This window comes from Panthera tigris, chromosome X (assembly GCF_018350195.1).
Source record: "Panthera tigris isolate Pti1 chromosome X, P.tigris_Pti1_mat1.1, whole genome shotgun sequence".
NCBI classification, from domain to species: Eukaryota; Metazoa; Chordata; class Mammalia; order Carnivora; family Felidae; genus Panthera; species Panthera tigris.
The window spans coordinates 33146078-33168927 of record NC_056677.1 but is presented as its reverse complement, the minus strand read 5'-3'; the positions used below and the strand labels follow the sequence as shown (position 1 = coordinate 33168927).

Sequence of the window (22850 nt, the reverse complement as noted above, 5' to 3'; positions counted from 1 at the left end):
TACTCTTTTTTTTTTTAGTTAGGCACAAGATTGCCCAGAATAAAGACAACATTCCTAGCCTCCCTTGCAGCCTATATAGCTGTGTACTAAGTTCTGGCCAATAGGACACAAAAAGTGGCTCTATATGAAGTTTCTGGGAATTACCTTATGGCTGGAATTCGGATGGCATAGCTGAAACTCCAGCAGCTACCTAGGCCAATGAGGTGAATACCATAACAAGACAGAAGAAACATGGGTCGCTAATTATCATGAACCTTTCATACCTGCCCTAGATACTTTACCTTTTGTGTTTGTTTACATGCAACAGAAAAAACTTTTGCTTTCTCAAGCTCTCTTAAAAAAATGTAAGGTCTCTTGAAAATCAGCTCAATATTTAAGTGTAACTAGGGAGACAATTTACTAGAAAGTTATAGGCCCTTTTTCATTATAGAACAAAGATACTATCTTTTATTATCTCTGCTTTGTAAATGTTCAACAAGATACAGTGAAAACTATTTCAAAAGATGTTAAATCACCCCTGTAAGGTGACAATGAGGCCATAGGAAGGAGCCATCCCCTCATCCCACCAGACAGTGAGCAGGAAGAGGCCGGAATGGATGGTGGGGCTGACGAGAGAAAATGCAATGGCAGGATACAAATAAAACATATCTTTTGTGCTTAAAACTATTGTGAGAAAGACTGAAGGACAGATGGACTGGGACTCGGGCCCACACACTCACCAGCGGGAAAGTCCCAGATGTCTGCTTCTCTTTATTATTTGCTTTATCAAAATTAGAATGTTGTGAGGGTAAAAGTTTGACTCATTTTCTTATAGAGACAATTATACTTTTCTAAGAAGGATTGATGAGAAGAACAGTAATGTGATTGACTCAAAGAATTAACCTCATGCCTAAAATCTATAATAAATCCACAAAACATAAAGAGAAAGAAAGACAAATATAACACTACAGAAAATCATCAATCACAAAGAAAGAGAGCAAGAGAAGAAGAGAGGAACAAAGAAGAACTACAAAAACAACCAGAAAAACAATGAACAAAATGGCAGTAAGCTCCTACCTATTCAAAATGATCTTAAATATAAACGGCCTAAATGCTCCAATAAAACGACAGAGGATGGCAGAATGGATAAAAAAACAAGATCCATCTATATGCTGCCTATAAGAGACTCACCTCAGACCTAAAGACACATACAGAGTGAGAGTGAAAGGATGAAAAAATTTTACCATGCAAATGGAAGCAAAAAAAAAAAAAAAGTTTGGAAGAGCAATAATACTTAGACAAAATAGACTTTAAAACAAAGGCTGGCTGTAACAAGAGACACAGAAGGGTATTACATAATGAGATAAGGATCAATCTAACAAGAGGGTATAATAATTGTAAATATCTATGCACCCAATATTGGAGCACTTAAATACATAAAACAAATATTAATGGACATAAAGAGAAATTGGTGGTAACATAATAACAGTAGGGTTTAACACCCTACTTAAATCAATGGCAGAAAATCAATAAGGAAAAGGTATCTTTGAAGGACACATTAGACCAGATGGACATGACAGATATATACAGAACGTTCCATTCCAAAACAACAGAATACAGATTATTTTCAAGTGCACATGGAACGCTGTCCAGAATACATCACATCTTAGGCAACAAAACAAGCTTCGATAAACTTAAGAAGACTGAAATCATACCATGTATCTATTCTGACCACCATGGTATGAAACTAGAAATCAATCACAAGAAAAAACTGGAAAAAAGAAATATGCCTCTGCCAAAGCACTCTCCAGTTGATATCTCTGGGGAAGGTGCTCTGAAGTCTCTACTTTTTACAATTTCCCCTAAGAGAGCAAAACACCAATGATCTAATATTTTTGTTGCTTTTGTATATTACCAGTATCAAATGATAACAAAGCACAATAAAAAATATATTACATGTAGAAAATCATATTTTCTCCTCCTTTGAGAAATGAATCTTAAAGGAAAATCTGCCAGTATTGAGGATGAGAGTGATGAGAAATCCTGAAATATGCTGGAAGCAAGCTGAAAGCTAGAATAAGCAGCCCCCTCTATACTTGTGTTGTTTCATATCTAAAAGCCAGTATTTATGGGGCACCTGGGTGGCTCAGTCAGTTAAGTGTCTGACTCTTGATCTTGGCTCAGGTCATGATCTCACAGTTTATGAGACTGAGCCTCGCACTGGGATTCAACTTTTGAGATTGTTTGGGATTCTGTCTCTCCCTCTCTCTGCCCCTCTGCTGCTCACTCTCTGTTTCTGTCTCTCAAAAATAAATAAACTTAAAAAAAAAAAGGCAGCATTTAAGGGTAGCTCTTACCTTGTACATTTAGAGTAAGACTAACACAGAAGTCTCACAGCCACCACTGTCTTATGGATCACAGACCCTCTCATCTCCCATTAAGTATTTTCTAAAATGAGTTAAAACAAAATTACCCCTTCACAAAGCTATCGCAAGTGCCTCCCGACTTCACTGCGGTCAAATTCTTTGCCTCTTTGATGAACACTTCCAGTATTCCTCCAAATATTACAGGTGACTCCTTCTTCTTTCCCCTTTTGAAGCTCTTCTTTCCTGCATCAGCCATCAAAATGAGAGAGATTGAGAGAGACGGAGAGAGAGGGAGGGAGAAGGGAAGTGAAAGAAGGGAAGAGAGAGAGGGTTCTATTTCAAAGTTCAGAAAGAAAATCTGCAAATACTTATTTCATTTGCTGACTGAATCAGGTCTTTATGCTACCGTGTATTTTTCCATGTATTTATTTAAATGTTTTTTACCCCACTGGATTCCTTCTGGATAGGTCTCCCATTTGTGTTTGTTGAAAAACAAGAACAAATAAATTTATTTTTTTTCAATATATGAAGTTTATTGTCAAATTGGTTTCCATACAACACCCAGTGCTCATCCCAAAAGGTGCCCTCCCTCAATACCCATCACCCGCCCTCCCCTCCCTCCCACCCCCCAGGAACAAATAAATTTAAAACTTTATTCCCCAACAAGGAATATCTTTTCACAGGTATATATAGAGAGAAAAGGGAAAAGACCCTGAGAGCTGCCTGAGCCACATTCTTGCTCTCAGTGAGAAACAGCTACAGTGAACACCACACACAAGTGTGCAGACTCCAAAAGAGAAAATTCCATAAGTTCCTTCTTGGATGTTTCAGTCTTACAAATCGAGAACTGTGCAAGGCCAGCTCCAAAGGCAATATATAGCCCAGGCACAACTACATTTCTGAGTGAGAGAAAACTCTTCCTGTGTCACATTTTTATTCTGATGAAATGTGCTCAACGTGAATAATCACCACCACCACCACCACCTTTATTTAGTGCTGCTTTAAGCACTTTACATGAATGAACCTATTTAATCCTTGCAATAACCCTATGAAGGAAACGGAGGCTGAGAGACGGTAATTACTTGCACAGGGTCACAATGAAGAGGGTGATAACGAATGGAAGGACAGAGGAAGCTGGCTATAGGAGTTGATGGTAGAAGGGCAAAAGGGATTTAAAAGTTGACTCCATCTGGATTTTTCCTTTGGTGTGTTCTAGTCAACTTCCTCCTCAAGACTCCCTGAGTAACTGTCAATATCATAAATAGGTACAGCAGCTTTTTACACCTCCCCTCTCAGCAGACTGTACCACTCCCTCCCTCCCCACTCCATCCTGGGGAAGATTCTAGATCTCTGGGACTTCCAGGAAACAAATATCACCATTAAGGCTGGTTTCTAAGTATGAAATTTGCCCTTTACTTGTAAAGATCTTGCACCCTTCCCCATATGTCAGATATACTTCTCAACTCTCTCCAGTTGGTGACACCTAATCCTTTACATTTTCATCCGCGTAATGGGAAAGTAACATAATCCAACAATTCCTGAGCCCTATTCCCACGCTTCTAGATACAGAATGTCCTTGATCAAAGTCACCAATTTTTACTCTACCTTGAACTTGTTCTAGAGGAAGCACCAGGTTCTCCTCTGGGGGAATGTAACGTAAGACAACTGTCAGCTCTCCTTTATAGTGAAGGCCTATGTCAGCAGCAAATTCCACCTGGCCAACAAAAACACGTGAAAAGAAAAAGTGACAATGCTTGCTTTATTATTTTGTAGCCCATGTTTGAATGTACAATATTAACTTGCTGGATTAAATATGGCAATCCATTTCCATTCAACTATGTTAGAATTTACTGGTTTAAGATATGCCTTAGGTATAAGAAAAAGAGAGGCTGGAAAACTCTATGAAGGTATTTCTCTGCAACTTTTAACATTAAAGTAAAAGGAATTTGAGAGGAGATATAGGACACACGTGTGGTCAGTCAGTGGCTACTGACAGTCTATGGTACAATGAGGACTGGAACCCATCAATGAACATATAGGTTGGGGTATGAGGTGGAAATAAAGATACCACTGAAAACAGCCCCAGAAGATCCTTCTCCTTGTCTGTTCTTGAGGTCTCAAGGCTTTCCTAAGTGACCAAGAGGGGGAAAGTAGGCAGTAATGCTTGGTTCACATTGGGCTGCCAAGCCACCAAACATTAAAAACAATGTTGGTAATTCACATCATTAAAATTCAATGTGGAAGCGCTGCTATAAACATTGGGGTACATGTACCCCTATGGGTCAGCACTCCTGTACATACAATGGAATACTACTTGGCAATGAGAAAGAATAAAATCATGCCATTTGCAGCAACATGGATGGAACTGGAAGGTATTGTGCTGAGTGAAATAAGTCAGTCAGAGACGGACAGATATCATGTTTTCACTCATATGTGGACCTTGAGAAAATTAACAGAAGACCATGGGGGAAGGGAGGGGGAAAATAAATACAAACAAAGAGGGAAGGAAGCAAACCACAAGAGACTCTTAAATATAGAGAACAAACTGAAGGTGGATGGTGTGGGGGGGGTGGGGGGGAGAGGGAAAATGGGTGATGGGCATTGAGGAGGGCACTTGTTGAGATGAGCACTGGGTATTGTATGTAAGCCAATTTGACAAATTATATTTAATATAAAAAATAAGTTGAAAGTTAAAAAAAATTAAATAAATAAATCATTCAATGTGGAAAAACTGGTTCACTTGGACATTGCTGGTGGGAATGTAAAATGGTGTAGCCGTTTCAGAAAACAGTTTGGTAGTTTCTTATAAGACTAAGCATACAACTACCATACAACCCAGCGATTGTACATTGGGACGTTTATCCCAGAGAAACGAAATATTATGTCCACATAAAAAGCTGTATGCAAATATTCATATCATCTTTATTTCTAATAGCCCCAAATTAGAAACAAACTAGATGACCTTCAAGAGGTGGCTGGTTCAACAAACTATGGTACAGCCATACCATGGGACACTACTCAGCAATAAAAAGGAATGAACTAGCAATATACACAGCTTGGATGAATCTCGACAGAATTATGCTGAGTGAAAAAAAACCCATCTCAAATGATACATGCCATACAATTCCATTTAAATGACATTCCTGAAGTGACAAAATAAGCGGTTGCTGGGAGTTAGGGAAGGGTGGCAGGAGGGAGGTGGGTATGGTTATAAAAGATCACAAGGGATCTTTGCTGTGACGGAACTGTTCTGCATCTTGGCTGTAGTGGTATATAAACAAAGCTACACATGTGATAAAATTGCATAGAAAACACACACACACACACACACACACACACACACGAGAACTGAGGAAATCTGAAGAAGATGGGTGGATTGTATCAATGCCATTACCCTGGTTGTGGCATTGCACCATAGCCTTGCAAGATGATATCACTGGGGGAAACTAGGTAAAGAGTACATGAGATCTGCCTGTATTATTTCTTATAACTGAATGTGGATCTACAATCATCTCAAAACCAAAAGTTTCAATTCAAAAATTCAATGTGAACATATACCAAGAGCCTTTGTTCTGTAAGGCTCCTACTTGCCATGGAGTCAACAGAACTATGACTTTTCATAAGTGGGGTAAGAAAAGTCATATACTTTCTTAGGCTTTTCCTTCAGGTACCTGACTCCTGAGCACTGAGTCAAGGGCTGAGAACTGCTGTCTTCTGAGAGGGTAGACCAGAAGAATTCAGAAACCCCAAAACTCACAGTGAAGCCAGAGGCTGTTCAAGCTTCAGCAAAGACAGAGACCATTACCAGGAAAAGGAATCCTTCCCTGACTTTCCTCTTGGTCGTGGTAAAACTTATTAGTAAGGGTGGGAAAAATCATTTGAAGTATTTTATTCAATCTTCTTACTAGGGGTAAACATGAGATTGGATGGTGAAATAGACTATCCATCTAATTTTTAACTGTTGTAAGTCACGTGCCTTGTAAAAGGAATTTTGACAGTTTTAGTAAATTTTACTTAATGAGAATGTCACAAATGGAAAGTTCTAATGGACATTATAGCAGATTAAAGACGTCATAACTTTTTGATACTACAGCCAATGAGAGGTGGGGTATTTATCCTCTCTCTTTGGATGAGTGGACCTTGTGATTGCTTTGAATAGTAGACCATGACAAAAGTGACAATGTGCCAGTTTCTGGGCCCCAACCCTAAGATTAACAGCTTCTACTTCCCCTCTTAGAATGGATATTCTTGGGGTGCTCCTTCGAGAAGCCATGATGTTGAGGCCCAAGCTACATGGAGGAGCCACATGTAGGTGCTCTGGTTGGCAGGCCTAGCTGAATTCCCAGCTGGCAGCTAACATTAAGTGTGAGACAGCCAACTTGAACAACCAGCAGAGTCAAGCCTTCATATGACTTCAGAGCCTCAGTCTACCATCTAGCTGCAACCACATGAGAGACCTTAAATGAGAACCACCTAGCTGAGCCCAGTCACCCCCAGAATCATGCGCAATAAATTGTTTTAAACCACTAAGGTTTAGGGGCACCTGGGTGGCTCAGTTGGTTGATTTCAGCTCAACTCTTGATTTCAGCTCAACTCATGATCTCACGGTTTGTGGGTTCAAGCCCCATGTCAGGCCCAGCACATAGCCTGCTTGGGATTTCTCTCTCCCTCTTTTTCTGACTCTCTCCTGCTCACATGTCCTCTCTCTCTCTCTCTCTCTCTCTCTCTCTCTCTGTCTCTCAAAATAAACATTAAACCACTAAGGTTTAGGGTAGTCTCTATACAACAGTTAACCAATGCAGGCTCTATTTGCTTTTGGCTGAAAGTTTTGGATAGGAAAATATGTTGTTAGGAAAAAGTGATATGTGTGGGTATCACATACTAATATATAGTATATTAGTAGAGGCTAAAACATGCATTATTGGGATTTATTAATGTTCCATTAGTATTTAGCTTAAAATATACTGGTGACTTTTTGTAAATACAGTCTTCAAATCTTTTTTTAAATGTTTTATTTATTTTTGAGAGAAAGACAGACAGACAGACAGACAGACTGTGAGTGGGGAAGGACCAGAGAGAGAGGGAGACACAGAATCTGAAGCAGGCTCCAGGCTCTGAGCTGTCAGCACAAAGCCCGACGCGGGGCTCGAACCCACAAACTGTGAGATCATGACCTGAGCCAAAGTCAATCGCTTAATAGACTGAGCCACCCAGGTGCCCCCAGTCTTGAAGTCTTATGAGAGTAGAAAATAGTACTGATAAAGTCCTGTAGCATTATAAACACATACCAAAGAAATTCAGTGGAGTGAGTTCTCTTGTAGCCTGCATGTATCTAATGTCTTTGGGATATGTGCTTGCTTTGGCAGCACATATACTAATGTCTTGGGATATTTTTGGCATTCTTGCTCAGAAATTCCAAGGCAATGTCATCTTCTGACATACCAACATCTTACATTATTAAACCACCTTCTGCTCAGAAAAATGGTATAATTCAACGCATTCAATTCTACCAACACATATGGAACACCTTCTTGTAGTAATGCTTTTAAGGCATTTTGCTGAGTGCTGTAGGGACACATAAGACACAGACCTTGCTTTCTATGAGTTTTCACTCTATCCAGGAGACATATATTCAACAGAAGCTCTGTTAATCTGCCCTTATTTAACTGATTCATCAGATTAATGTTCTCCATTCCCAATGAAGAGCAGATCCTCTATACAAAGACCATGCATGCCTACTTCTATCAGCTGAACTGTGCTCATCAAAAGCTAGGTGAATTAGTCTCCCAGGCTCTTTATGCCAGGCATGTTTGTGGTTCTAATTATATAAGTTAATATTAATACACTAAAGAGAAGAAAAAGACAACTACTACTATAAAAATTAAGCTGAATATTTTTAATTTTTAAAAAATATTTATTTATTTTTGAGAGAGACAGAGTATGAGCAGGGGAGAGGCAGAGAGAGAGGGAGACACAGAATCTGAAGCAGGCTCCAGGCTCTGAGCTGGCAGCACAGAGCCCGGTGCGGGGCTCAAACTCACGAACTGCAAGATCATTACTTGAGCTGAAGTTGGATGCTTAACCGACTGAGCCGCCCAGGTGCCCCAAAATTAAGCCGAATACTTCTGAAGACCTAAGTATTTGAAAATAAATTTGCTATTGGGTTATGTTTGGGCTCAAAGCTGTAAAAGATTAGAAAACAATCATGAGGGGCACTGGGTGGCTCAATAGGTTGAGCGTTGGACTCTTGATTTTGGCTGGAGTCATGATCCCAGGGTCATTAGAACGAGCCCCACGTCAAGCTCCATGCTGAACGTGGAGCTTGCTTGGGATTCATTCATTCTCATTCTCATTCTCATTCTCATTCTCATTCTCTCTCTCTCTCTCTCTCTCTCTCTCTCTCTCTCTCTCTCTCTCCCTCCCCACCCCCTACCCCTCTCCTGCTCATGAATGCTTTCTCTCTCTCTAAAATAAATAAAATGAAAAAATAAACTGAAAAAAATAATCATGAATATTTAGAAAGCTTTTATGTTTGGTTTACTTTGAAAGCATTCTTAGGTTCTTATTGCACTTTAGAAAAGCTCAAACTAGAAATTACTGATTATAATGCATTAAGGTCAGAATTTATGCCAGGAAGATATGGAAGAATTCTAATCACTGAAACTATACTCAAACAAAATGAATTATTACTATATTAGAAGACTTTAAAATAAATGCACATTTAAGTTAAAATAAATGATTAAGAAATGCACTGGGGGTGCATGTTTGTAGGTATGTAATTTCTGTGGTTTTATTAACTGACCTACTATTTCAAACTCAGGTCAAAGGATGACAGTTGCTCTGATACAGATGCAAAGAAACTACTGTGGGAAGAGAATAATCTAGATTGGGATAAAGAGGTGGCCTTTGCTTGGTGCTTAAAGGAGAGGAGATATGATGACTGATAAATACAGGATGGGAAGAAGGTCAGTCTGGGTTAAGAAAGAAGTATGAGCAAGATACTCACGAGCAAAATATAGTGGGGACTGTATAAAATGTGTTTAAGAACTGGTAGGAAGTCAGGTGTGATTAGAGGTGTGTGTGAAGGGAGGTTGTGGCAAGGAGGATGGAAACAAGGTGTCTACTCTGGGTTGCCTGGAAGACTTTAAGACACAACTTTATCTTAGAGTGTTTTATTAGGAAAGGGAGTGGAGAAGTGGGACCACAAAATGAAGACAGACTTAAGAAGGCTGTGATATCAGGCAAAGTTTTATATGGTGAGCAACTTGCTCAGTTCCACAGGAGAGCTTTGGAGACAAGACAGATCACATGTCAGAGCTGTCTCAACCAGAGACAAGGGAATCAGAGTGTTTATTATGTATGTTCCTTCACCCATCACTTACTGATCAAGGGCTCTGCCCTCAACCTCCAGGAAACTTACTCAGGCTGCTCTGGCTTTCCACTCCCACAGACCAAGACCACATCAGCAGCTTAAGGGCTGGCTCCTCCCCTACAAAGACTGGCAGGTGTTGGCTTATGTGAATGAAAGCCATGGGGAACCACATATGCATGAATGTGGGGGTATAGGTAGAGCACTGGCATCCTCCTCTGTTACAGAAGGCTGGGCCATATCAAGGGGCCACTAAGTACCAGGGTGATGGGTTAGGATTTATTCAAACCATATCCATAAGCAGTTGGGAACCAGTGAAGGCAGCGGACCAAGCAGAGGTGTGGCGTCATCAGGTAACACTTGTTATCGTCTGCGTTTTGAAAAGAGAGAGAGATCCACATTCCATCAGAGTTGAAAGCGGAGTTTCTAGTACATTTATAGGTGTAAGGTGGTGGTAATAAATTATGGACAAGTGTCTGCCCAAACTGCCAAATACAGAGAGAGCCTTTTAGCTAGGTAATAATTTCACAGGAACTTACATTTACTCTCTGCCTGAAGGCAGAACAGAGAAGATTTCCTTGGAAAACACTTGAGCTTGCTGTGGGTTTTCAAAGCTCCTTGTTTTTATAATAGCACCTTCTGGGAAGACATGAAAGGCAATTCATACTGACAAACACTTCTTGTCTAACTACCTAACATGCCTTTCAGAAAGATAATGAGTTACAGCTAATAAACAAGCTCATGTCATGCAGCGAAATAGAAGTTATACTGTGAAACTACTTTGCGGTACGCGTGACATCTTGAGCTCTTTCTCTGTCTGCACCAGCCTCCTCACCGGCTTAGTGCTGTAAGACCTAGCAAAGACAAAGGCAGGTGGCAAGGGACTTTCACTAACACAGAGTCAATAAGAAATAAGGCACTCTGTCCTTCCAGTATTCCCACTGCAAAAGGATGTCAGTATTTCCAAATGCTTTAAAGGACTATTAATTCTGATCCTCTATCCCTAAAGAAATTGGTTCTCTGCAGCTTACACTTTACCTCCTCAGCTGGATAATCTACAAGAAAACATCAAGACTCCGGGCTGCTCATCCTGTAGGTACAGCTGATGAAGTGACTACTGCCTTGAAGTGTCTGAGACAGGAGACTGAAAATGAAGTGACAGCTCTCATAGCTGTCACTACAGAGCCCATACAGCTCCTCCTGAGGACGGGCCACTAAGGGACAGGAGGCAGTGTACAGAGTTATGGTGCACCTGCCCTCCCCATTTCTGGAAGGCATGGCACCTAAGCGAGGCCGAATCTGCGGGCTTTCCTCTATGCGTGTCAGAGACACTTATATGTATCCATAGGTGTCATCTATTTCTTTGCAGAGAAAGATGATCTGGATTAGAGACGTGAACTATATTCAGTTCCCCAGAAGCTGACTCTGAAGTGAGCATTCTTATGCACGTGACTTATTAAGAATTGCTCCCAGAGTGCCGATTCGATGAGGCACATGCACCCCAATGTTTATAGCAGCACTGTGAACAAAGGCCTAACTATGGAAAGAGCCCAAACATCCATCGACTGATAAATGGATAAAGAAGATGGGGTGTGTGTGTGTGTGTATATATATGTGTGTGTGTATGTGTGTGTGTGTGTGTGTGTGTACACACACACACACACATACACATACACACACACACACTGGAATATTACTCGGTGATCAAAAAGAATGAAATCTTGCCATTTGCAAGAACATGGATGGAACTAGAACGTATTATGCTAAGCAAAATAAGTCAGTCAGAGAAAGACAAATATCATATGATTTCACTCATATGTGGAATTTAAGATACAAAACAGATGCACATAAGGGAAGGGAAGCAAAAATAAGATAAAAAACAGAGAGGGAGACAAACATAAGAGACTCTTAAATACAGAGGACAAACTGAGGGTTACTGAGGGTTGCTGGCGGGGTGTTGGGCGGGGAGAAGGCTAAAGGGGTGAGGGGCATTAAGGAAGGCACTTGTTGGGATGAATACTAGGGGCTATATGCAAGTGCTGAATCACTAAATTCTATTCCTGAAATTATTAGTACACTCTATGTTAACTTGGATTTAAATTTAAAAAATAAAAAATAAAAATAAAGCACTCAACAAAAGAATTGCTCCCAGGATAGACCAGCCAAGGGGCGATGGGAAAAAGGTCAGGGAAGGAGAGGAAGCCAGGTAAGGGCATAGCCTGATCTGGCAGCAAAGCTGTAGAGTCTAAGTAATGCCTTGGGGCACCACTCCTTTTGCGCCCCCCCCACCCCGCCGCTCTCAGGGAATTAACTGTGCTTTCAGACTCCCTCATCTATTAGTTATTGGTAAAGGGTTGCCTTGTGGCAGGGCGTATGTAAGCTCCTAGGAGCTTCTGGCTCTCTGCTCACGTGAGAAAAAGCTACAGTAGCCTGAGGAGAGGCTTCTAAACAGAGACTCAGGTGAAAGCTGTTGGAGACAAAACTCGTAACAGTCATGGTGAAAGGAATCCAAGGCGACCTGGTAGAGGACGGAGGAGTCAGAGCTCCTTTCTCTGGAAAGACATTAAATGAAATCAGAACTTTTGAGCAGGCTCAGAGAACTACTTCTCCCTTACGATAGAAAGTGAAATCACTCGGTGGTAATGTGAAGGTGATTGCCATGGAAAGTGGTTGGTCCCTGAGCACAGAGGATGCCTGGGAGAGCTCAGATAGCGCCCCAGTGCACATCCTTCAACCATTTCCAGGCAACTGTCTGGAAGCCTCCAAGTTGTTTTCCAAATACCCCCTCTGTGTTTTAATGTTAAATTTATGACAGACAATTTTATGTATTGAAATGAATGTTACTTGCCCTTCATCTGTGTCCTGCATCGCATAATGTCTCGAACATCTTCTAACTTAAGAGTCTATGGTGCTCACCCATTATGCACAAAAGGAAGAAAGTGACAGGAGACTGTTAAATCAGATTAAGTGCTATCCTTTATTGTAGGGCTTGTCATTCAATTCCAAGAGACTTAGTGTTGTGATGACCAAATATTTCCCCTAGTTCATGTCAGGGGAATGCTAATTCTACTGTGGACTTATTTCTTGTTAATATTGCACTTCCTATTTTTATCATATTTATGTGAGTCATGGGCTTGCAGTTATTTTAAGGACTTTTATTATATTTTATTATCACTTTACCCCAGCCCAAATATACTTCCCGAAGATTTTCCATGAATTATTCACACCAAGCTTAAGGTCTACAATTATAAAACTCCACCAGAAAGCTGTATGTAACTTCTGAGCCTCAATCTCCACACATAACACGGAAATAATGACACTTATCTCACAATGTTTGTTGTACCTTTAGCTGTGAACAGTGCTGCTATTGATGATGATCAATGCATGTTTTGCTGTCTAGCATCCACTCACCCACCATTCCTTTAGATTTCCTTTGGGGCAATACCACCTTCAGGACCAGAGTAGGTTCTGATCGTCTTAAGTCAGCTGATGTACCCCACCTCCCCGGCCGGCCACAGCAATTAGCTTAGGATGGGCAACTGATGTAATCAGAATGAGAACCAGGCCCAGGGCACTGGTTGGACTGCTGGAGGAGTAGGAAATCTTTCTTCTCCTGGACAGTGTGGTGCAAGCATGAGAGGCTTCCAGGTGTTGTAGTGGCCAAGAGAAGCATACTGGAACCAGTGAGGGAAGCCAACTGCATGAGGTCTAAAGATGAAGCCGACAGACAGAAGAGAGACCAAGAGTGTCCAGGGCCTTGATAAGATTTGAGCATCTGGATCAAGCCATGCTTGATAATCACTGGCCAATAATTTCCTTTTATTTTTTGAGCAGTATGAGCTGGGGTTTCTGTCACTTGCAACATAGGGACTATAATGTAACATAAATACTACCTAGCATTGACTGAGAGCTTAAAATGTGCCTGACGCAGTACTGTGAGCATCATATAGAGTGCTTCTTCAAGCCTCAGAACATCCCAGTAAGATATATCCAATTATTGTATCACAAATGAGAACACCAAAGCCTGGGAAGTTAAATAATTTGCCTAAGGTCACACAGACAGTCACGAAGCCAGGACTGAACCCAGAAAGTCTGATTTGAGTCTACTATCTTTACCATCATGTTCTTTTTGCCTCTCTGTATATAAAGAACAATCTTTGGTTACATAAATGTGACCTTTTTTTTTAAATCTCACTTTTGACTTAAAAAATTACTGTAGAGAGACTCCGTTGCATAGAGTGAATCCAAGGTACTGCTGGTCTAGTTCAGAACATGCTATATTGCACTTAATTTCTAGAATCAGCTTTAAGATGGCTTTTCCGAATACAACTCAAGACCTAGGTTATGAATCTCAAAAGTGGGAATGTAGAAAACCAGAAACTTTAGCTACTGGTTACTTCCTTATGTGAGCCAAGGCAAGATCACTCCTGCTTCGGTCTGTCTGAATAGTGGAGACTCAGGAATAGAGAGAATGCTTTGATACCGATTGGCTCTATGGATCTGTTTTTGCTTATGTGAAATTGAGTACTTTCTATTATGATAGGATCACATAATGCATTCCTTTTGTTTATCCATGGAGACCTGCAAATGATGAATACATTTTTAGCAAGTCAAATTAATAATATACATGACTATGTGACTTGCATTATACAGTCTGTATTAAAGGAGGAGTTCCAAGGAACAGATTTACGTTTATTATATTATTCCAAAATTAGCTGCACTAATCTGTTCAGATTATCACTTGAATATTAGAAGTCTTCAGATTCTTTAGGCCTATGACATCAATTTTGTTCATAACTTGTCTCACTGCAAAACTGTTTAATTAATCTGGAAGCATTTCCTACCTTGGGCTGAAGCACAAACCACTCATCACTTGGATTTTCAAAATTCCATGAGTCAAAAGGAATCTCCACCTCCCCAAGGAAGCTGTTACGTCCAAATCGGTCATAATGCCAGACTGAGAGCTGCAGAGTTCTTGTTTCCAGCTGGGTATGGCTGATGGTGTACTGCAAATGAGATTCACAACATCACACTCCACATGGAGGGCTCTGCCCAATTCTACAACGGGCTGAAATGTATTTCCACCATCTTTCGGATATGCATTATGAACCTTATAATATGAACAACATTATATATAATGCATACACAATATGCATTATAACATTATAATATGAACAACAAACACAAAAACTTTATTTTTCTTTGTTTACGCTACAACTGGGGTTCTGTTCCATAAACTGATTTTGTGTTAGACCTCGCGCTGAAAGATATTTCAGCAAATCATTGAGGACAAAGTCAGTAAACTTCAAATATATTAATAAGTGATGAAGCTTGTCTCCTTTCCAGTTTTACTTGGGTTTCATCTGCTAATCATTTTTCCAACATCTACTCTGTAAGCTTAAGGTTTGATATATCAACTCTCCAACTTTTTTTTTAATGTTTATTTATTTTTGAGAGAGAGAGAGAGAGAGAGAGAGAGCGAGAGAGCACACTAGCAGGGGAGGGGCAGAGATGGAGAGGGAGACACAGAATCCGAAGTAGGCTCCAGGCTCTGAGCTGTCAGCATAGAGCCAGACAAGGGACTCAAACTCATGAACCGTGACATCATGACCTGAGCCGAAGTCAGACACTCGACCAATGGAGCCACTCAGGTGCCCTCCAACTTCTTTTATTTTATTCATAATGAGAACCCCCAAATCCAGAAAAATGTTGTCAGTGAGTGTGGGGAATAAGCTTAGGAATTCCCTGAGCTTGCACTGATGGGTTAAGGAGGCATAAAGAATTAGAAAGTCATAGGATGAACACACCCAAGTTTGGGTAAACAAGATTAGGTAAACAGGGCAAAGGCCCCCAGTATAGGACAAAGATATAGGAATAGAAAGGCCTCAGGACGAAAGCATGAAAACTGAGGTAAACAAGATTAGGAATTCAGGGTGGAAACGCCCCTCAACTTAATACAACAGCAGAAAGCTGCTTTCACAGGAAGGAAGGACCAAAATAGGTAAACAGGTAAACAGGACTTTAGACCCCAGCAGGGCAAAGTTGCCAAGAGTGGAGCTAATTAGCAAAAGAAAGGTGCCTTGTTGGCCCTGAGGTAGCATGCTCGGTCTTTCTTGCACCCTAGGCCAGTTTAAGTAAACAGGTGGGGCCTCATGTATGCTATAAACAACCTTATGCCCAGCACCAGAATTTTGTTTTGTATTGACCCAAACCCCTAACACCACATATCTTCAAAACCCCCTTGCCCCCATGCCCATGAGTTAATGTTCACAGTTTCATTGTCTCTTTGTGCACACCCATCAGGCTTATAAGCCTTCCTTTTTTTTTATTTTCAATTTTATTTTATTTTTTTAATTTACATCCAAATTAGTTAGCATATAAGCCTTCTGATCCTAATAAAAACGGAGCAAGGACCCTTACTCTGGGCACTTTTCTCCTCTGGGACATTAGCCTCTCTCACATTTCAATCCTGCATCTGCTCTCTTGCTGGACAAGAGAGAACGACAGACCCAGAGTCTACAATAAGTGAGAAACTTGCAAACACCAAACTCCATAAAGGGTAGCATAAGTGCAGGAATAAAGAGACAAATATGTAGACTGAGCAGAAAGAAAATATTGCTGGGGTAGCTTTTCTTTTTCCAGCAGAACATTATCCACTGACTCATGCCTACACACCCTCAAATCTCCTGCTTGCAACTACCACCTGAGACACACTTCAGACCTCTTCTTGATCTTGGATTTACATCCTTACCTGTCCTTACTTTTCCTGACATGATTAACCTTGGCTTCCTGCTTCCTGAATTTGCCAGGTCACTCTATCTATTCTGCTTGGGCTCAGTTTTGCTATCCCATTATGGCCACTGGATTCACCCCCTGCCTATATTCATTCGTTCCCATTTTGATCTATCTTCATATTGGCTCCTGCTTCTAAACGTGACCCCACTGATGGATGTTCTCATTCACCAATTTCCCTCTATGGTGGACTCTGACTCCATCACTCTGGGCACAAGGTCGATAAATTTCCCTGCAACTAGCAATAACTTCTACATTCCAGTCTCCTCAGATCGTTCTTACCAGGCTAGATTGGCCCAGGGTGAGAGAAGGGGTTGTCACATAGAAGCCCATGGGGAAAAGTCATGTCTCTAGGATTGGAGACTAGCCAAATCCAACCTTGCATCTCCACTGTTCATTACCCACAAGCCTAAATTTAGCCAAATTCTGAAAGCTCACAAGAAACAGTACATATTCATGCTGTGCTAGCAGAACAATGAGTGTGTACAAAGTGACTTCCTGAGTTAGTGTCAAAATTGTGACAAACTCCTCTTAAGGGGAACTAGGAAAAAAAATAGCTTTCCCAAGTGTGAAATGTCTTTTAGACAAGATGCACCAGCTCAAATGTAATTTCACTGGATCATATTTACTTAAGGTGTAACTTTAGCAGCAGCAGAGAAATAAGCAGAGTAAGAGCGATTTACAGTTGTTCTCTTCCAAGAACTGTCAGGAAAGCCAAGGGTATTACACTAATTTATTCACATTCTACTTTTCTAAAAGATATTTACGCCTGGACATGCAAATCCTCCAAAGTTACTTTTAAACCCAATGAGGGTGTGAACAGTATCACCCGAGTTAATACGAGAGCGCACGTACTTACCTTTAATGTCTCGTTGAATTCTGGATTGGTGCCTGTTCTGATCTTGGTCTTGCGTTTGTTGTTTCTGGACTTGTCAGGAAGAAGGTACGACTTGACATAACTGTAAACGATAACACATGAAAGTAATTATTGGGAAACTTTTACTTTGCAAGAAATAGGGGCTTCAGCGAATAAAAGAGGTGAAAGGAATAGGCCAGCACACATGAGAAACAAAAGAGAATATAGTCTGCACAGCAGGACACCTTAAAATATAACTCTGGACCTTCAATAAGAGAAAAGTAGTATAGTGATAAATAGTGTGGGCTCTGGAGTCGATCCAACTAGGTCTGAATCACTCCATGCCTCACTGGTTTTGGTAAACTCAAGAAATTACTTAACCTCTCTATGCCTCAGTTTCTTCATCTGTAAAACTGGGATAGTAACAGTAACTTATAGCATTCTAAGAATTAAATTGGCTGATACGTACGGGGAGCTGACATATTATACTACTCAATAAATGTCATCTATTTATAGGATCAATGGTCTCAGAAAATACCACAGGGTTGTAGTCTTCTCCATTCAGATGTCAGGACTTCAGATGAGTGGAATCAATGGTGATGGGTAAATGAAGGAAAATGACGGAAAAGAACAAATAGGAAATAATAACCTGATGTCACAATAACAATTCTACCCAACACCTTGTGTTGAGCTATCCCAGGAGTCTCTTGGAGCGGGGGCATCCAAGTCAAGGCAGACTTAGAAATGTACAAGACTGCAATGTACAAGAGGGTGAGGCACATCTACCAGAGCTCTAAATGACCTGTTTCCATGCTACTCTAAATGACTATATTGGTCCTGAAGCCCGCTGATAGTTAGCTGAGGAAGTAGGTAGACCAAACTATTCTCTGATCTTAAGACACTTGGAAACAGCTTCTTTGAGTTCTGTATTGAACCTAGGTCACCTATTATGAAGGAAAGGGGTGACATAACATAGCAGGCCTCATTTTGCTGTCCTGAGAAACGCTTGCTTACAAGGTTAGCGGTTGGCTGGCATCTGGAAACTTGGATTCCGGGAGGATTCTCATCACTCCCAGAACAGATAAAGGGGCTCACTGTGACTAAACTATGTGTAAAAATAATATGGCTTATGCAGAACACCTGCTCTCCTTCTGGGACACTGGAATTTTGGTATGTGACCAGCTGAGTCTCTAAATGAGCTCCTCTGGTGGACAACATTGTACATATGCTGCCATAACTTGTTGCTGGGAAAATTAAGCACATCCTGTGTAACTCCAGTGGGAAAGGACACTTGGAGGTTTAAGCCTGGATTCTTTAGAATTTCACCACATATGCCTTTTTTCTTTGCTGATTATCACTACATGTGGAGTTCCGGGAGTCCTCCTAGTAAACCAGCAAACCTGGCAGTGATCTTGGGAAGCACTGACACATCTTTCATCTAGTTCCCTTCCAATGTGTCATGGTCCCCATCTGCCTCCCAGCTGATACCTGGAATCCTGAGAGCCTCAAAATTGTCCTTTTGAGTCGTTCAAGTGGGTTAACAGCTTGGTGATTTTCTCTGGAGGTTCTCCCAGAACAGGACACTCACACATCCTGGGGTGTGCCCATGTGTCAGCCAGCCTGTATCTCAAACGGCTGCCTCTGCGTAAACTACAAATGTGCCAGTCCTGAATCACGGTGACTAACAGCTTTTTAAAAACTCAGATAATCACGGACAAAATCATTATATGTACACCTAAGAGAATATCTGGAAGTGTAACACAGGAGAAAAGGGACAACCTCCTGAAAAGGCTCCGAATCAAGAGGAATGCTAAGAGTCTTCTGAAACAAAAACACACATACTGACAAAGGAAGCAGTGATTGAAAGAGTCTGAGGAATATGCTATATGCTTACGCATCTGTCCTCTGTTTCTTTTCATCTCCTATGGCCAGATTTCTGCAGTTCTTGACAAAAATGTAGAGCCCGCCGGTTTTGTAGCAGTAGCTGATGTGAAGAAGGATTTCACCACTGACCTTCACGTTGCCATAGTCTCCTGTTTCACTGTAAACACTCATCATGCTGTTAAGGCTGGTCTGGAATAAACGAGATGAAGACAGGTGTCCAGTGTTATTCTCATTGTCTCCTCACAGAAGCCACCCCCTTCATTCAATTACAATTCTTATTCGTTATATTGAGCAGGAAGGTGTAGGGTGAGAGAAGAAAGCAAAAATCACTTGTTTTGCTGGTTTCTCTGGTATTGTATAAAGTCCAAGCCTGGGAAGGGACAAGAAGATTTAAGGAGCATTAGTAAGGGAGGCAGGAAACTTGCTGAGAAGGGAAGCATTGCCTTTCTGGGTGGCAAATAGCCTTTGTTTATTCACTTCTAATGAATACAGGGTCACTGAGGCATTTCCAATCCCACATCCTCTCCCGATTCATGTAGCTTTCACCTTTCTCACTGGTAGACTCAAGGTCAGTTTACTTCAAGGTCTAGAATGCATCCATCAGGACAAAGAAAAGCTCATATATTCTGTGCTAGCAGGAGACACAAGGTTTCCTCTCTGACACCCCCAGAGAGCATCCCATCAGTCTCTGGGAAGCCGTAACGGCAGCTTTAACAAGGGCAGGCCAGAAGAACATCATATACCCTTGGCTGTTGTGAATTCCCTGAGCAGCTGTTGTGGTCACATGGGTAGTATGAGACCAGAACTTTGTAAACCTCTATAAAATAACAACCCACAAAATCGGAGAGTAAGCAAAAAAATTACACACCAACCAACAAATAAAATAAAATGTGAGAGAAAAACAGTCCAAATCTACCCGAATGAATAAATGGCAAGGGACATATTTAAATTAAATGTAACAGAAGTATCCTTGAGTGCCCAAACTGTATCTTAGCAACACAACTGTCGCAAGAGACCACTTGAAAGGCTTTCATGAGTGACCCAGTAGTTTCAAAAGCCCTGTCTGTGAACTAGTAGGAAGGATTATAGTGAGTACAAAGAGAGCCCAGGCTTCCCACTTTTCAGATATGCCTAACAAAAGTCATCATGTTCCTCTAGTTACTCAGAGTAGAGACCGATCAAAGAACAGGATGTGGGTGATGTGCCTAGCATCTCTTCTCAGCTGGAGTCTAGGGCTTAAGAATTCCATGATTACTTAAAAATGATAATTTCAAGAGAGCCAGTGAGTGATCTAATTTGTCTTTCCCAGTCCTAAAACGCAACAAATTTTTCATAATAACAGGTGGCTTTGAGCAGTGCTTTTCAAACTTTAATTGCACATAAATCACCTGGGGATCTCTGTCAAATGATGATTCGGGTCCAGTTAGTCCCCAGTGGGGTCTGAGAGTCTGCTTTTCTAACAAACGCCTAGGCCCACAGCTTCCAAAATGTGTATTGAGGCATCCCAGAGTACCGCAGCACATGCACAGGGGCAGTACAGGATATTTTAAAGTTTCAAGGGAAACACAGCGACATCTATCAGACATGGTGCAAACTGTTTACGGTAGTTCACGATGTCAACATTAAATCACAATTTATTCTTTTCAGGTAAGTCCTAACGGTGTGAAGCTGAGTTTTTGACAGTTGCCGTGAAGAAAAAAAAAAGTGCTGCATAAAAATCAATGTGGAACAGGAAATAAGAGGTGCTGTTCAATCAGAGTCCAAGATTTGACAAGTTGTGAAGTGCCCAACAGGCAACCACATCCCATTAGTAAGGAATAAGAGCTATTTAGAGTGGAATAAAAATATTTTTCTTTCAATGTATGTGTATCATTGTTCCACCTGTCTACTAAGTTGTTTGCATAGCAGTGCTTATTAAGTTTTTTAACGTAACTGATGTGGAAAACAAAGGCAAAAGAAATCTAGAAAAAATTAAATTTTCCGTTTCAGCCCATTGACAAGTCTGAGACAGGCAGGGTGACTTTCCTCCAGGAACTCAACTGCCTTGATGCTAATACTTTGCTAGAGGCAAAAGGCAACCTTAGCTTGACATCAGCCTGACCTCCAGGACCCTGTAAGTCTCTAACATAAAAATCCCTTTGGAAACTTCCTTTATCTCTACCCACCGCTCCCCCTCTCCCTGCAAGATACATGTTAGCAATCATCCTCCAAGCATACGGCCCCCTGGTATACATCTGAAGGGTCTCGTGACTAAGGTTTTACTAGACTATGTAAATACCCTTACCTTTCACAGCAGCTAGCCCCTCAAGGTCCCGGAAATCTTGCTTCCAAATTCCTTAGAGGCTTATACTACCCCTCACCCCCTCCCACTTTGAAAGTATATAACCAGTCCACTCCTCACACCCCCAGTGCAGCTCTTTCTGCCCACAGAAAGCTCTTCCTGCCTGTCCCTGTGCTTTCACAAAACCACCTTTTTCCACCAAAGACATCTCAAGAATTCTTTCTTGGCTGTTCACTCCCAGACCCCAACATTTCACATCACTAACTACTCGATACATGGGTTGGTCAGGTGTTATTTTTGGCTCAGGAGTAGGATCAAAGAATCACTAGGGGTTCTGTGAATGGACAGTGTGAGAGTCTCTGCCCTAGGGGATGCGATGTTGCTGGTGCATAGACTATGCTTTGACTTTCAAGGGCTTCGAGAATACGCCTCTACTCCCTGTTACAGAAGACGAAACTCTGGCCTCCAGAAATTACTGGCAGAGCCAAGGCAGGAAGCAAGATCTTCAGATTTTTAGTCTGAGGACCTCCCTACCATGCCTCCCCACTAAGTTGTGTCGACATCACATCCCTCAGTAGCCACATTTTCAAAAAGGTCCTCAGTAAGCAGGGGGACCCTATAGATAGAAGAAAATGTAAGAACCCACAAATGCTGGAGCTTGGGAGAAATTAAGGCAATTTTGCTCCTAACTAACCGGTATGCTCTTAACCAAGTTAATGTGATTTAAAATAGAGATGTTCATTTCAAAGAGGTTTCGTAAATGGTAAATCATTTTGAACCATGTGTCTTTTGACTGGCACTCAGGTTCTCATGTTTAATGATCTTTTCTTCCCTTGGACTACTTGGATTCTGATAATGTTGTTTACCCTTTAAAGAGAAACTCTGGTTAATTACACACAAGGCAGGAAAAGATAAATGCTGGAAAATGTGCCCACCTTATCAGATTTCCCGTACCATGAAATTTGTGAAGTATGGTTGGAAAGAAGGCCAAGGAAAGACTGAAAACTCACAGTGTCTGAGTCAGCATCAGGGACATTCAGGTAGGTCCACTTCCTGTCAGAGCCTGCTGGAGAACTCTTTAAGAAAGTCGCCCAAAGGTCAAAAGGAAAAAGGGTATTAGAGCAACAGACAGAAATCAGAGAAGCAAAAAAAAAAAAAAAAAAAAAAAAAAAAAAGACCTACAGGCATATACACATAGATGGATATGAGGACACGGGGGCTCCTAAAGCCTACTTCTCAAGCAAAGCCTTGAACATGAAAGTAAGAAGGGACTTTATTCTACAGGCAGTGAAAAGCTATGGACAGTGTCTGAGTAGGAGAGAA

General features: G+C 41.1%; 1 protein-coding gene across 1 annotated transcript in view; it reads right to left on the bottom strand.

Annotated features, from left to right (window-relative positions):
- Positions 1-22850, bottom strand: part of SYTL5 (synaptotagmin like 5) — a 134939-nt gene that overhangs the window by 5962 nt on the left and 106127 nt on the right. The window contains exons 11-16 of the mRNA XM_007085472.3: positions 22538-22603; positions 19257-19435; positions 17366-17465; positions 14559-14720; positions 3951-4059; positions 2453-2588 (exon numbers count right to left, since the gene is read on the bottom strand). Of these exons, the coding sequence (XP_007085534.2) occupies positions 2453-2588; positions 3951-4059; positions 14559-14720; positions 17366-17465; positions 19257-19435; positions 22538-22603 (752 nt within the window). The remainder of the gene's footprint in view (positions 1-2452; positions 2589-3950; positions 4060-14558; positions 14721-17365; positions 17466-19256; positions 19436-22537; positions 22604-22850) is intronic.